The sequence below is a fragment of the Microplitis demolitor genome, chromosome 3 (assembly GCF_026212275.2).
Source record: "Microplitis demolitor isolate Queensland-Clemson2020A chromosome 3, iyMicDemo2.1a, whole genome shotgun sequence".
NCBI classification, from domain to species: Eukaryota; Metazoa; Arthropoda; class Insecta; order Hymenoptera; family Braconidae; genus Microplitis; species Microplitis demolitor.
This window is the reverse complement of record NC_068547.1, coordinates 2,173,804-2,189,942: the sequence shown is the minus strand read 5'-3', so window position 1 is coordinate 2,189,942 and position 16,139 is coordinate 2,173,804. Positions and strand designations below refer to the sequence as shown.

General features: G+C 33.3%; 3 protein-coding genes across 3 annotated transcripts; all 3 read left to right on the top strand.

The window, feature by feature from the left end:
• The first annotated feature begins 6,400 nt into the window (after positions 1-6,400).
• On the top strand, positions 6,401-7,593 carry LOC103568941 (homeobox protein prophet of Pit-1). The gene is made up of 4 exons (XM_008545985.2): positions 6,401-6,542; positions 6,732-6,866; positions 6,933-7,207; positions 7,302-7,593. The coding sequence occupies exons 1-4, from the start codon at positions 6,459-6,461 to the stop codon at positions 7,591-7,593; spliced, it is 786 nt and encodes a 261-aa protein (XP_008544207.1). The 5' UTR covers positions 6,401-6,458.
• Positions 7,594-8,558: 965 nt separating this feature from the next.
• LOC103568857 (chitooligosaccharidolytic beta-N-acetylglucosaminidase) lies at positions 8,559-12,185 on the top strand. The gene is made up of 7 exons (XM_008545858.3): positions 8,559-9,596; positions 9,958-10,144; positions 10,250-10,484; positions 10,556-10,880; positions 10,960-11,287; positions 11,357-11,755; positions 11,839-12,185. The coding sequence occupies exons 1-7, from the start codon at positions 9,499-9,501 to the stop codon at positions 12,082-12,084; spliced, it is 1,818 nt and encodes a 605-aa protein (XP_008544080.1). The 5' UTR covers positions 8,559-9,498; the 3' UTR covers positions 12,085-12,185.
• Positions 12,186-13,668: 1,483 nt separating this feature from the next.
• On the top strand, positions 13,669-15,696 carry LOC103568858 (transmembrane protein 64). The gene is made up of 4 exons (XM_008545860.2): positions 13,669-14,126; positions 14,221-14,760; positions 14,841-15,002; positions 15,079-15,696. The coding sequence occupies exons 2-4, from the start codon at positions 14,233-14,235 to the stop codon at positions 15,241-15,243; spliced, it is 855 nt and encodes a 284-aa protein (XP_008544082.1). The 5' UTR covers positions 13,669-14,126; positions 14,221-14,232; the 3' UTR covers positions 15,244-15,696.
• Positions 15,697-16,139: the final 443 nt, after the last annotated feature.

Genomic DNA, 16,139 nt, shown 5'->3' with positions numbered 1-16,139 from the left:
CACCGAAATAAACCGGTAGCAATGATTAATTGCTGGTAATTAGCATCCTAATTAACGAGAAAACGATATCATTCTCCGTACTGGAGAAGAGTTTAACAATTGTCGGGGATGCACAAAGGCACATCCCGGGGATTTACTTTTTTTTTTTTCTTTTTTCATTCTTTCTTTTCTTTTTCCGCTAACAATAAATACATCGAGACACGTATACGCATATGTACATGTATACATGTACAGCATAAATGCAATAGTCTGTGGATCTATAATATATAAATATATTTATGTAAGTGTCTGTTTGTAATGAATGTTAAATTATATATGCATCCGGACGGCGTCGTTGTATGATCACTGTAATTAGTTCCATTTATGAGATAGTCGTTGATGCCTCAGAGTATTCTGCGTACTGAACCTTCATAAATCTCGAGCCGGTATTTTATGTCAACAAATTCTCATGGGAAAAATATTGTTTCCTCCATTTCTGTGACAATAAAAATAAAAATAAAAAATAAAAAAAATTTAATATCCTGTCAATTTTATTCATCAATTATTGTGTAAATTATTTCAATAGCCGGTTATTAATTTTCTTTACCCATAATTACCTCATACAGAGTTTTATTTAAAGCTTGCTAATTAGTATTTATTTTAAAAATATTTAATTAATTAGTAAAATAAAATTAAAAAAAAATAAATTAGTCATGCGGTTGCGATTGAATGAAGAAAATTAATTAATTAATGAAGTAAATAAAATAAAATGATACGGAAAAACGAACAGTTGAAAGTTTTTTAGTGAGAAGGAGAGGAAGAGAGAGTACCGAAGCACTCAGCAGTGGGCTTATCTATCTCGCTTGGTGGTTCTGCACGAGGGTGGTTTTAATTACCCCTTCCACCATTACCATCTAGGCAAAACCAACCCCGTTAGTGGATTCATTTAGTCGCATTACCACTGCTCAAAGTACACATACACATATATGTATATTATGTACACCCTTCAGTTTCTCTCAGCCAGTGCTTACTTTCTCTTACACGGGCTTATACACTTTAATCGCATACAGTATCATCCCTCTTACTTTACCCCCCGACTCTCTAACCATCATATGTATACATGCAGTGATGTGTGAGTAAACCTCTGGGTTATACATGTACATAAACTTACCCCTAGTGTATGTGCATTCGACCGCGCTGAGAGACCGCCTTCTCGGACTTCATAAAAGCTCAGGATGTCACTTATATATCGCTAAATAAACATGTCTCCATTTTCTATCGGCATGTTTGATTCCCAAGTAAAAGTAATTAGACTAATGTTTTAAATCTTGAAATAGAAATACAAAAAATAAGTTTACAATTAAGAGGAAAAAAAAAATAATAATAATAATAATTATTATTATTTTTTTTTGTTCAAAGACAAAAGACCACTATGCGAGACAAAAAAATGAATACATATCTTTATACATTACATACTGTCTACATTTCATTGTTTCCGACCCTTGTATTTGCCATTTCACGCATTTATATATGCGTATCTTGCGATATGTACGTATGTAGTCACATGTCTTCAGCATGTAATAATGATAATGAGAAGCTATGCCGAGGTTCCTTTGCTACGAATCATCCACGTGCCTGGCTGACAAAATCACTGTGGCAGAAGTAAAAAAGAAGCCTTGCTCAGCAGTATATATCTGCATAGGTTTACACTACTATATTATACTCTGGTGCCAGTGGAAAAATAAAGAAGAAAAAAATGTGCCCGGAAGGTGTTCGCGCGTGTAGTTCCGCTTAGTACTTCTGTTAAAAGCCCATATCCAGCTCGCTCGCTCGGTGATATCTCCAACGGCTACAACTAAACAGCGGGTTAGTAAATGTATGTATGCATGTATATATATATATAATAAATATATCTCACCGACAAGATCTGCTGGTGGTACTGCTTCGATAAACAACCAGCGACACGATGATAGAAAACGTTTCCCAAACACTGACTGCTACTCGTTGTCTTTTGTACACCCGTCGAGTTTAGGAGAACTCGTGACACCACCTAAAACGTCCTCTACTCGTTTTATTCGTCGACTCGGTAATAATGTATTGTAAGAAGAATAGGTGCACTCAGAAGACAACTTTAAAAATTCAAGAAAAAAATTTTATTTTTTTATTTCTTCTATTCTCTTATATTTTTTTTTGTCTCATTAACTTAACGCTCGTGAAAAGAAAATTTTCATTATCATAACAATACTTTTGTATACATTTTTTGTCAAGACTGGAATGTACCTAAAATAAAATAATTAAAAAAATATATATGTACTGTATAAGTAAAATAAATTAAATAAATAATAAGCTGACTACTTAAATTATTGAAATTTAAAATAAAAAAAAAAGCTTTCACATTAATTTTTATTTACTGTACCAATTTAAAATGGTAGATGCACTTTAGGAATAGAGAAAGTTATTTTCGTCTCAACCAGACGGATTGTGTGTGAAACTGCACTTTTGTCCAAACAAATCAGCCAAGACATTTGTCCGCTTCTCTCTCTCTCCTTCTACATCTTTGGCAACCGAGGCAAAATAAATATCGTGTCTTGTGCTCTTCAAGTCTCCTTGTACAGTATTTTCTGGACCTCCAAGCATATTTCCTAAGTCTTTTTTCCTTCTTCTTCTCTTTCTCATACTCGGAACTCACCAGTCTCGGCGCTACCCCAGAATTTTCTTTCATTTGCATTATTACATGGTAAATGAAACTGAGGAGCCGAAAAAAATGCCCGAGCCTTTTGTCACACGACAATTGTTCACCCGGACCATTTTCATTGATTATACTCTTTATCTCTTCTTGGCGGTGTAACCAGCCAATCTTCCTGTGAACAAAAAAATTACCAAGTTGTTTACTCCCCATTTAAATTTTTTTTCTTCATCATATTTGTCTTCTTACATTTTAAATATAAATTTCAATTAATTAAATTGCTACTTCACTGTCATCTGACAAAATACAACATAAATATATCATTGCATATACATCTTGATAGTTGAAATATTAATCTCAGTATATTTCAATGTTCGCGCTTTGTAATTTCATTGCTTACTCTCTCCCTCACGCTCTCACTTTTACATATATACATATAAATTCAGTATATACGTACGTACCTACACTACATGGATAAAGCAACAACGAAAAATGAACGAATACTGAGAGACATATTTCTCTCTCCTCTAAATTTATGTATTTCGAGGCCATTGTGAGTGCTCTATAGCCAAGCAATAACAGCGTTTTCATTATATGCCAACACGCACACAATAATAAACTACAAAACCAGCATATACACACTGATTCACTTGCTCTTGTTATATTTACATGCATTTATGTACCAGTCATATATATATACATGTACAAATACATTTAAATGTGTATATATATAATGTAAAAGCAGATAGACTGCGGTCGGAGATTACAAAACATGCCTAGATTAATGTTTTCTCATCCCCCGACTACCCTTTACCACCGCCGATGCGTCTCTGGCAGCGTCCTCGTCCTAACCGAGATAAATTCTCTCGCGCTACACCCACAAAATTTATATAAATTTCTCTTTTGCTCGTATGCAACACGTCTCGTGTCATCTTTGTCATCAAGTCATCATATGCATGTGTGTGTCACGTGCCAAATAATACCATAAGCCCGCAAAGTTTTAAATTACGTCCAACAAAATGCCAGGTACCGGAACTCTTCCTTCACTCTTTTATTAATCTATCCTCGAGTACGGTACCAATCATCGTAAATTTGATGGATTAATCTGAAAAGACAATACAAGTGAGTTTAATAAAAAAATTTTTAATCAAATCCCGTAGGTCTGGAGATTTGCTTATACTACTTAGTCTACTAGTGGGTATTAGCGCTAAGAATATTCGTAGTTTAATATATATATGTTTGTATACTAAATGTATGTAAACGAGTATTGAAAAAGTCAATTAATCCAGAGGATGGATGAATTGGGGCGGAAGAATACGTGTTGGTATAAAAAAAAAATGTGATGTAGAAAACGAGGAAAGAAAAAGTGGGAGTGTAACCACCCGCTGATGGATCGACTAGACGGGACGACTGAAAAAAAAACGTGGTAGGTTTTTATAGTCAATGGGTATAAGCTATTGTTTTGGTTTAGCGCAATCACAATCACAAGATTTAATCCATGTCCGTGACCATGTGCCGTATTTTATTTTTAAAAATATGAGATTGAAATACGCGTGGGACCAGTTGGTTCTGTATTATAATCAATTTTTTTTTAAATTTATCAAAACACGTGTTAATTGTTCCGTTTATTAATTAAAATTGTATTAATAATTTAAAGCTCATACTTTTTGACAAAAAACTAAAATACTCGTTGACTTTTTTTGTAATTATTGTTTATTGTTATTATTTGTATTTTGATTAAGAAGTTGTATATTTTAATTCCATCTTGAGGGAATAAGAAAGTAAATGGGCGTGGCAGAAGTAAATTAAACGATTGCAAGTCGTGCAGCAAAAGCATCATTGAGGGGGTGAAAGTAAAGAACGGGTATCTCGCGGTGGCGCATTGCAATGGGGTAGTTGTGAGGTTTTGACAAGGAAATTAATAATGTCCCGCGAAGAGAGAGAGAGAGAGAGAGACCAGGGCGTTTTGGGGCGGCGACATTGTATTTCTCAATCAATGGGGATCTTGATTCCATTATAACAATAGTGTTGCCAGGGTTTTGATGTGTTTGTATCTGTCTTCACCTGACTTACTTTCAAAACTTTTCCCGCAATTTTTTAAAATCCATGAAAAAAAAAATATAAATACCAAAAAATTATTTTTTTAAATATCATCTGGTTGGAGATCTGGTAGCAAGTAAATGAAGTAAAATAAAAATAACGAATTGAGTAAATTAAATTTTACAGCAAAGAGTTGGTGAAATGGCATCATGTAACTGGTACACAAATTTCTAACAAATGAAATAGCATAAAGCTGAGGTATATATGTTTATATATGTATGGAAAGCTCTGAGAGTTATGCTTATAAAGGAGGATACGAACAAAGTTAAAAATATATGTACGTTATTTACAGAGTTATAGAAATAAAGTCAGAGAGAGAGTCCAGGAAACAGCGGTGGTAGCGGTGGTCGGGAGAGAAGCATCAGACAGAGGCACATAGCCCCAAGCCATGTAATTCATTACTAAAGCAATCTCACCCTGGCTTCAACTCACTCTTCTACCCCCTGTTTCTTCTCCATCTCACTCACTCGCTCTTCTTCTCTCCGTTGCTCTCCCGGTCGTTTCCCTCCGCCCCTGACCCATCAGCCTCCCGCGCCACGTTATAATATAAAAAAAGCCGAATAGAGTAGCGCGCTGACAACAAAACAAACATGAAATACAAAGCCACGTTCTCATAATTAAAAAGATTGCGTTGTGCGCTTCTTCCCCAGCCCAACTTTCTCGTCCCACTACAACCACCTCCGCTGCCGCCTCTTCCACCGCCCCCCTATTTTTTACGTACTAACTCTGCTTGGTTTTTTGTCGATGATGATGCGAGTGAGACACTAAATTTTACCCCGTCTATAAAACTCAACTTCATTTGTATTCAGATCTATTGTCATTTTTATTCTTTGTCCACCAGAATTTATTTATAAATTTTAATTCATCTCTCCATCCGGGCGAGATTTTATTAGCCAGTGAAAATGTAAGATAATTTTCCATGTGGGATTTTAAAACAATTTTTTCTTCTCTTTTTTGGTCGGATTTAAAAGAAGAAGGAGAAGATAAAAGGAAAGTTTAATGGGGAAGAATTGGAGCCACAATCGAATGGAAATAACTTAGCAAAGATGTACGAATAATGTGGGGAGGGGAGGGGGGCACCAAGAAGACAATGATTTGAAGGTATAAGTGGTGATGGTAGTAGCGGTGGTGGTGGTAATGGTACTGGCTACCCTTATAAAGTAAAAGCACGCGAGCCACCCTCATCTCCATGTTCTCGCTCTCTTTCTCACTTTTAAAACCATATTACATATATATACAGACAAATAATATAACTATATAGTATTGGATTTGCATGTGCTTGGTATTCATTGTCCTGCTTCGAGTTTTCTTCTCTCTCGAGGATGCTCCAGTAGCAAAGAGGGTGGTGGGCTCATCCACCAAGAGAACCGCCTCTGTGGGAAACTCAACCAATGACATACTGCGCAACCCCCGAGTGAGCTTTCAACGTCGCGAGGGATGCTGACTATCACTCGAGGGCGCAGATTCGTTCAGTCTCACATCATCACTTGGACCGCTAACAAATTTCTTATGTTTATCAACTCATGCTCCTTCGTGATAAAGTTGATAAACTTTCTCTAAATCATTTTCAGTTAATTGTTATTTTGTCTTGATAAAAATTCCGGAAGTTTAAGTTTTTTTTTTATGTTTCTTCTTTATTTGTTATTTGAGTTCTGTAAGTGATAAGTGAATTTTAAAAATAAGTATCGCAAGTATGGCTGGACCTTATTTATCACCACTTGGACCGCAAGCTGATCTTCTTACCGAGTACATGTTCGGCCGACGGCGTCAGGTCAGTGTACGTTTCTTTTCCATCTTTACTTAAACGTCATCATCATCATCATCCTGAAGTGTTGATCTGTGAATTTAAATAAACTTATGATTAATAAAAGTGAACAAATATATGTTATAGTTTTTAAATTAGTAATTTATTTAAAATATAATGACATGCTTCTATTTAATTTATTTACTTATTTTTTGGACGCAGAGACGCAACCGTACGACGTTTACCCCTCAGCAGCTCCAAGAGCTCGAGTCTCTCTTCCAGAAGACTCATTACCCTGATGTATTTTTACGTGAAGAAGTTGCCCTGAGGATTTCCCTGTCGGAAGCACGAGTTCAGGTAAATTCAAATTATATATTTAAATAACACTTTTAAAATATATATTAATTACTAACTTTTATTCAGGTGTGGTTCCAAAATCGTCGAGCCAAATGGAGGAAGCAGGCGCGGCTCCAGCTTCTCCAAGACGCCTGGAGAATGCGTTGTCTAGGTCTAGGAAGCGCCGCACCACTTCTTCTCCGACCTCCACCAGCTCCAGGAGTTGAAAGATCCGACTCGTTGACTCCACCGCCTTCTGCTGGTCTTTCGCCGCCCCAAATAACCTCGGGATCGCCGGACAAGCTTCCTGATAATCCGAACCATCAAATCTGTCGAGACTACAGGATCCTGCCACCCCACGGGTAATTTTAATCTTCTTCATTACCATAATCTTTATTAACTTTATACACACGGTGTTTCAACTAACCAGGATAATAATGTGTAATTTAAACTCAGGTACCCAGTGAGTTGCGATAAATCTCCAGAAAGAGTGAAATGCGGTTGTGGATCACCGAGAAATTCAGCCTCGCCAACTGACATCGAAGTTGATTTAGCACCAGGAGACAGGCCTCAAGAATCTGAAATGGATCTTACTATAAAAACACCAATGCCCACACGTCATCCGCAAATACCACCGATGTTCCATCATCATCTTACGAGTGAACCACAGCATGATCTCAGTCCTGCCACGAGGTCCATGGACGAGCCACTGGATGTTACTTTAAACGGAAACAGAAACAATAACTAATGGGACTTAAATCGTTTAGTTCAATATATACATATATACATATATATATATATATATATATATATATAAATTTATATATATATATATATATATATATATATATATATATAGTTTCTATAATAACATTTAGCTGATGTGTTTCTGTGATTATTATTATTTTTTTCTACATCATCTAATTAATTATTATTTTACACATTCGAGTTTTCTTTTGTCTATATTTAAATAAAAAAAAAATATCATTAAGCTCTTGTAAATACACGCAATTCGCATACTTAATATATATATATAAATATTATTGAAAATACATAACTGCAACGCCGGAACTTTAATATCACGTAGTTACGTCGTTAATAGGAGCCAGGAAAAGGAAACTGTTGTGGTAAATAACAGACAATTCCATTGAATAGTTAAAAAAAATCTAAAACAAACTAACAAAAGTTAATACGATGTATAAAAATAAAAAATAAATTATAAGATAACTTTTAAATTAAAATTTAACTTACTGATGTCAATTGTTAAACATTTTTATTATTATTATTATTATATAATTTTTTATTGATTATATCTATTTAAGCTTCAGGAAGTTGTATGCAAGTAAAAGAAGATAATTATTTCCTCTTTAAATCATAAAATGCAGTTGCAGCAGTTGCAATTTATCAGCATAAAATTATATTTTGAACTGAAGGATTTTCTAAAACATTTAGTTGGAATTTTAAAAAATAATATAAAAGTTAAACTATAAATAATGACGTGACGGAAGAGAAGGTAAATTGCCGAGATTAGTTAATCAGTACAGTGGGTCAGCGAGAGACCAGTTGGTGCAATAAGACGAAGTAAGAGTATAACATAATATAAATAAAATAAAAATAAAGTTTTAAGATAAAAGAAGAATAAAAGTCACTGAACGGTTGTGGATGTTGTTACTTGTTACACGTTGTGAGCTCTTTCTACTCCAAACCAAGATGAAGAAAAAACAAATGAGTGAGAAAGTGAGCTATAAATAATTGTCTAGAAGGAGATCGAGACAATTGTGACGAGGGTACGACTCTCCTCGTGGTACCTTTCAAGTTCAGTTCTCGCGGGACCGGCAACCGCAACTCTTGTTGTATAAAACTCTACAGTCGTTCAGTAAACGCGGTCTCGCGATTTAAATTACATTAAATTGTTTATAAAATACCATATGGTTATAATTCAACATTTTTAAATAATCTTATTTTTAACCAGACTTCGATTATCGAAATTTAATTATTTTTATAAAGATTAAAAAATAATTGAGTGATTTCTTTTAGCAAATTTTTATTATCCGATTGTTTATTCTTCTTATCTGGTGTGCAGATAAATTACAATCAAATTGCAATAAATCAGTCCTCGTTTAAATACTCAGCAATTAGTCTTTAAAAAATTATTAACAATAATAATAATAATAATAATAATAATAATTTACATATATAATAAATGAATGTTTTCAAATGATTATACACACATATATGTGAAATTCTAAAACATAGCAGCTTATCGGACGGACTCACTCAAATGTAATCAGCGAACTCGGATAAAAGTTCCCCCATTTGTGCTACACATTGTCACATAGCTCACACAACCGCGAACAATCAGTTCGCTTGTTCTATGTTCGAGGTACTGAGAAAGAGGGACAGATTGAGAAATAGTCACTGAGAAAGAGAGAGAGCATTAGTAGCAGTAGTGCACACTTCCCTTATTACAAGTTCGATGGTGAACTTCCATTCTAGGTTCAATTACAATCGTCGAACCTAACTGGGAGAACCTTTTATTAAAGACCAAACATTGTTTGCCAGTCTATTGTTTTATCCCTCTGATTAATCATCAAAGATATACTTCAATTCAACTCTTCTCTATTCTACTTCCATTAACTTTAAAACCCTCGAAATGAAGTTTGTCGTGGCCTGGATCCTTATTCTTGTCTCTTCTTATTCTTATTCTTATTATTCTGCTGATGCATCGTCTCTGGGTACTCATCAAACTAGGTAAGTTATAATTATATCAGCCAATTATTTCAAATCGAGCTAAAGTCTACTAATACTAACAAAAAATATAAGAAAAAAATACCGGTCATTATAATAAACGTTCGGGCCACCTGCGCAACATAATTACACCTTTTATAAATAAAACCTTGCAGTTCTTTTCAATTTCAAGCTGGTAAATAACTTCTATTTCTTACTTGTCTATCGACTCACTGCTAACGTACATTGAGATTAACACTGACCTTTTATTATTTTTTTTCTATCATTCTATGATTAGTGGCAAGCAAATAATAGAAGAAATCAGTTTCGAAATTCTGTAAAAAATAGTATTAAAAATAAAAAAAAAATGTAATATATTTATCAGCTTTTTCCGGACATTTGAATGTATCAATGACCAGTGCCAGCGTACGAGCAAACCAATCTCGATCATTGACCCAGCGCAGCTAAAGCTCAAAGGTCACCACACGACGTTAGCAGCTTGTCGTCTAGTCTGTGGTTCACTTGGAGGTCTTTGGCCGATTCCAACGGGACCTATCACCATCGGAAAAAATGTACGATAAATTATCTCAAATCGAAGCCGTTTTTACAAACAATATTGAAAATTAATTAATTTTACTTACACTAGTAAATAAATAATAAAATAATAAATCCTGCAGTACTTACCAACTCACCCCAATGAAGTCCGTTTTGGTCTGCAAGAAGTTCCACGATCAACTAGATCATTTTTATCCGAAGCCTTGGATATATTTGTCGGTAATCTGCGATGGATGTGCGGAGAAAACTGCGAAAAGGCAAATTCTTCAGTAAAAGTTCACACCAAGGTCATTTCAGAGAGTCTTGAGCTCGACTGGAGTACTGACGAAGAATATACTCTTCAAATATTTACCAAAGGTTCAATTCTTATTACCATTTAATCGTTTCAGTTAACTGATCATTTTTTTATAAACTTTTCTTATTTATAGAAAATAAAATAGACGTTATCGTAACCGCGTCGACGGTTTTCGGAGCTCGTCATGCTCTAGAGACTCTGTCACAATTATTCGCACCGGTTCTAAAGTCAAACAGTGCCCGAGGACTGGTGATCGTTGACCAAGCAAAGATACAAGACAAGCCGATATTCGTTCATCGCGGACTTTTGATTGATACCGCCAGAAATTATCTTCCAGTTCCTGCTATTCTGAGAACCATCGATGGATTAGCTGCCACCAAAATGAATGTTCTTCATTGGCATGCGACTGACACCCAGAGTTTTCCGCTTCATATTAAAAATCGACCGCTCATGTCTCAGTAATGCTCATTAGCTTGATATTTGGTAACTGAAAAAATATTATTATTATTATTTATGTTGTTTTTAATTGATAATTAGGTACGGGGCATACTCACCTGAAATGATATACAGTCCAGAAGACTTGAATTATATTGTGACGTACGCGAAATACCGAGGAGTGAGAATAATCTTAGAATTGGACTCACCGTCTCATGCAGGTGCTGGATGGGAATGGGGCGAGTCTGCAGGATTGGGAGCTCTCGCGGTCTGCGTTAACAAAGAACCCTGGAGAGAGTTCTGTATCCAACCACCTTGTGGTCAACTGAATCCAGTTAATCCACATACTCTAGAAGTTTTGAAGGACATTTACAAAGACACTCTGGCTCTGTTGGGCACCAGCTCTGTTATCCATCTTGGTGGTGATGAAGTAAGTATTGTCGCTTCATTATCAATAGCTGATGATAATTAATCTGTTAAAAAAACTAAATATTGCCAGGTATTTATTAACTGTTGGAATTCAACGCCAGAAATAACGACAGCAATGCAAGAACGTGGAATGGGAAGAACTGCTGATGATTTTTATCAACTCTGGAGTGAATTTCATGCCGAGCAAGTTAAACTTATTGATGAAATAAAAGAAGGCAGAATTGATAACGTATTGCTGTGGAGTTCTGCGCTTACATCACCGGATGTTATTGAAAAGTATCTTGATAAAACGAGATTTATTATACAAACTTGGGTTGAGTCAAGTTCAGAGCTACCTAGTGAACTTTTGCAACGTGGCTACAAGCTCATAATGTCCACCAAAGATGCTTGGTACTTGGACCATGGGTTCTGGGGTAAAACTCGCTATCACTCATGGCGAGATGCTTACAACAACAGAATTCCAAGAAATGTATACATGATTTTATGTATTATTACTATTTCTCTGTAAAAATTTAATTATTTATCGCTAATGACTAAATAAATTTAAAACAGGTCGGTGTTCTCGGTGGTGAAGTCTGCATGTGGGGTGAGTATGTCAATGAAGGCGGCTTGGATTCTCGTATCTGGCCAAGAACAGCAGCTGTGGGGGAGAGATTGTGGAGCGATTCTCACACACTGAGAACTGAAGACGTCGAACCACGTCTCCAAGCTTTCAGAGAAAGATTACAAGTACGTCAGATATATGCCGATGCCATTTCTCCAGCTTGGTGTGCGCAGCACGCCAAAAAATGTTATTAATTTTTTACTTTTTATTATCAAACCATTTACTATTTTAATTATTGTTATAAGTATTATTTGTTGTAAAATAATAGACAAACAAAATAAAACAAACCTTTTTTTTCTTATTTTTTAAATAAATCTATTCATATTCCAATGACGTTACTCATTAATATTCTTACATTTAATTATAATAATAATAATAAGCATGAATAAAAAAAGTCACGTTCATACGACATAAGACAACTAATCAGTTGTTGATTACATATTTGCATATTTACATATCTTCCTTAGATTCTTCCAAAGGAGGTTTCTTTGTTGCACTCAGCAATAAATAAAAATTTAAATATAAAATTATTTATTTACTCATCACTGCCTCCATTTTGAATTTTATTACTTACAAATAAATTTGAAAAAACTCATTTGCATTTAAAAATATATGAATAATCAATTCACTTCGCAGTTATATTAATATTTTCATTTATCAATGAAGTTCGATAAAAAATCGCTTGAAGCTGTTATTTGAAATTTTCCATTCGGTTTTTATTGAATGTCAATGTAGCAGACATGAGACAATTTATAAATTGTAAAGAAATTAATCAAAGTATAATGAAATTTAAAAAAATGCGCGTACTGATTTTTTATTTGTCTAAATACGCATTTTTTAATTTTCATTCTACTTACGTTTTATTTATTTGTTCAAAAAGTTAAAAAATTCCTACATTATTGTAGATGCCCATGTTATTAAATTACAAGCTGATTTTAAAAAAGGGATCGAACTGAGGATGCTTGATGGTAGAACATTCGAAGAAGCAGGAGTAGACTTTTTCAAGCACCGTCTGGTTATCATACAAGCACATGATTTTATTTAAGACATTGAAAAATGTACAGGTGCAAGTAAAATCATCAAGAGTACAGACTACGAAAAAATCTACGAAGAAGTTAAAAAAAAATATTCAGAAGCTATCGATAAACTTATGAAAATTAGCGATGAAGATATCCTGCTGGAAAAGGATCATCATCACGAGATTGATTTGTAATTACCTATTACTCAGTATTAAAAAGAATTCCATATTTTTTATCTAAAAGTATTATTAAATAAAATAAAATGATTAAAGCAAAACTATCTAATATCTCTAATTTATATTCTAATTTTAGGGTCCTACGCTTACTGTTCTTATCTAGCCATAGATTCTCATCGTACTCTAAAAAATAATATAAAAGAAATTATCTTTTGTGATTAAAATTTTTTTTTTAAATTCCAGTTTAAATTTAAAATTTTTAAATATCTTTCTAGGTACCAAAGTGTAATCCATACGCAACAAGTGCTCTGCGTCAAGAATTAACATCAAAACATTTCAACAATACTTTTTTCTTTTTTTTTTTTTTTTTTTTCAAAAAATCTATTGTTATATTAAATAACAAAAAATTTTACCAAATTTAAAAAAAACGTTACAAGTTATTGTTTTTTTTCCTTACGCCGATAAATTAATAAATTGCGAAATAAAATGAACTAAAAGTAACTAGAAGACTGAAAAAAAAATCCCTAAAAAAAGATGATAATTTTCCTGTCTTTTTATAACGTTTGTGTTGTGTTTACATGATTCATATACATATGTATATGTGTATCATTATTATTATTGGCAGTAGTGTCATGTATTGATATATTGTTATATATATGTAGACTTATATTATTTCTATAAAAACGTCCAGCTGACATTTGACAATCGATAGTAATAATCATAACTAGAGTTACCGAGAGTAGAGTAGCGGGTATATTTAATTAACCAAGTCTTCCTTAGTTAAAAATAACATCCATATATAGCATACATCAGTTTATTATTGTCTGAAATGTCAGTAATACAGAGAAACGTCGTCAAGAGAGAAACTGATAATCACACCCACTATTACGTGCATACACTCGACGTCTAGGTTATATTTTGACAGCACATTTAAGTATGCAATTATTTATCTGACTATTTATTTACGGTCCATTTTATCCACTGGCCAGATGACAATAATTACAGTGATAAATAATTTATAAAAAAAACCGCTGATACCAGGTAATTATTTTTAAAAATTTGAATTCGCTGAATCACTAGTTTTTAATTTGAATAATTTATTCCTTCATTTATTTCTTTATTTATTTATTTACAGATAAATGAAGAAATGGATATAATAGATATTGAAAGTATTGAATCAAGTACAAGACCAATTAAAAATTCATCAGTTAAATGCAACTGTGTAAGTTCAAACTCTGTGTGTTATATTGTAGTAACAATCGCAACTTTAGCATTTTTGGGCGCTATCGTCTTTATATGCAAAGATTACATTGAAAAATTATTGTATTGGATAGAACATAAAGACATATGGGTGATAAGCATTATTGTAATATCACTATTTACAGTGGTATCATTTCCCATAGTAGTTGGTTATTTATTTTTAATAATTGCAAGCGGTTATTTATTTGGTATTGTCCGAGGTATTGCGCTGGTTGTATTGGGCGCTAATTTAGGTATTGCTATTGCACATACAACACTCAGTGCATTGTCAACAAAATTACCAATCGGTGCATTGTTGAGAAGTGAAACTGCACGAGCGATATTGAGAGTCATATCTGGACCTCAAGCATTCAGAGTTGTGCTCTTCGCTAGACTTACTCCCATTCCATTTGGCCTACAGAACACCATTTTTGCTGTGAGAAACAAAACTTCATTTTTAAATTAATTTGGCGGCAAATTTAAATAATTCTGATTATTACTGATCATTATTTTCAGGTGAGCAACATCAGTGGTCTCAGGTATCACATCGCAAGTGCTATTGGTTTGTTGCCGGCTCAATTGATTAATGTTTACCTTGGAAGCAGCTTGCGATCAATGCAAGATGTGCTGCAAGACAAGTCAACTGCTGCAACGGGCTACATTGTATTTTGTTTTCAAGTATGCGCTGAGAAATTTGAAATTTTATATTGGAAAATCATTATTAAGTTTGCTAATTTGTTAAAATGTACTTTAGATAATTATTGGAGTGTCACTGATGGTCTACGTAGTGCAGAAAGCGCGCCGAGAACTTCACCTTGCGCTTCTGGAAGCTGATTTAGCGGCAATGTCTGATAACTCACATTATCTACATGACGCAACACCTGATTCCAAAGGATCGCTATCGTCACTGATGGCATAACCAATTGATTATTATCAGGCACGTATGTAATTGTAATTATTAATGAGATATCAGCAAAAGCAAATACTGTTAGAGATTTTCGTGATAAGATAAGACTTAAAATTGCGAGGAATTTAAATCATGACCTAATTTTAGATTTTGGTTCAAACGCATTTACGTACAAATTATATATGTATTTATGATCCTGATATTAAGAGACAATTATCAAATTTCGGATTTGTTTTTCAACAAAGCAATTACTGAAAAAAACGAAAACTTAAAATATGCACATGTAGAAAATTTCAAAAACGATAAGTGAGATTTAAAAAAAAATTTTTTATCATTTATCGTTTTTAAAAAAATACTAAAATTATTAAACCTCAGATTACTTCAGTATCATATATATTTATATATTTTATTAGCGTATATGCACTTACCGGTGTGCCAAAATTATTAACCTAAACTTTTATTATTTCGACTACTGATTTATTTTTTTATAAAACCAGTACTGGATTATTAATCTTCCATTATACAGTTGTTATTAATTTTTTAAAATCAATACTTTCATTTAAATGTATCGGGTTTGCATTTAAAATTAAATTGTATTTTCTTAACTCAACATAATGCAATTATTAATTTTTAACGGTGATGAGACATTAGTTCTTAATAATAATTAAATTGATAAATAATTACTATTAAGTGTAAAAAACAAATTAAAACATTTAAATGTACACGACCTTGTGATTCAAAGCGTGTCATTTAATTAATTGTGTTGATAAAAAAAAATATTGAAATATTCGAGTATTTTAAATAATAATAATTTCAATCGCTACATAAATCAATCAATATTTGATTATTAATATTATTATTAACTCCACTAACGTTCTCAATTGTTAATTTATTATAACGATATTAAT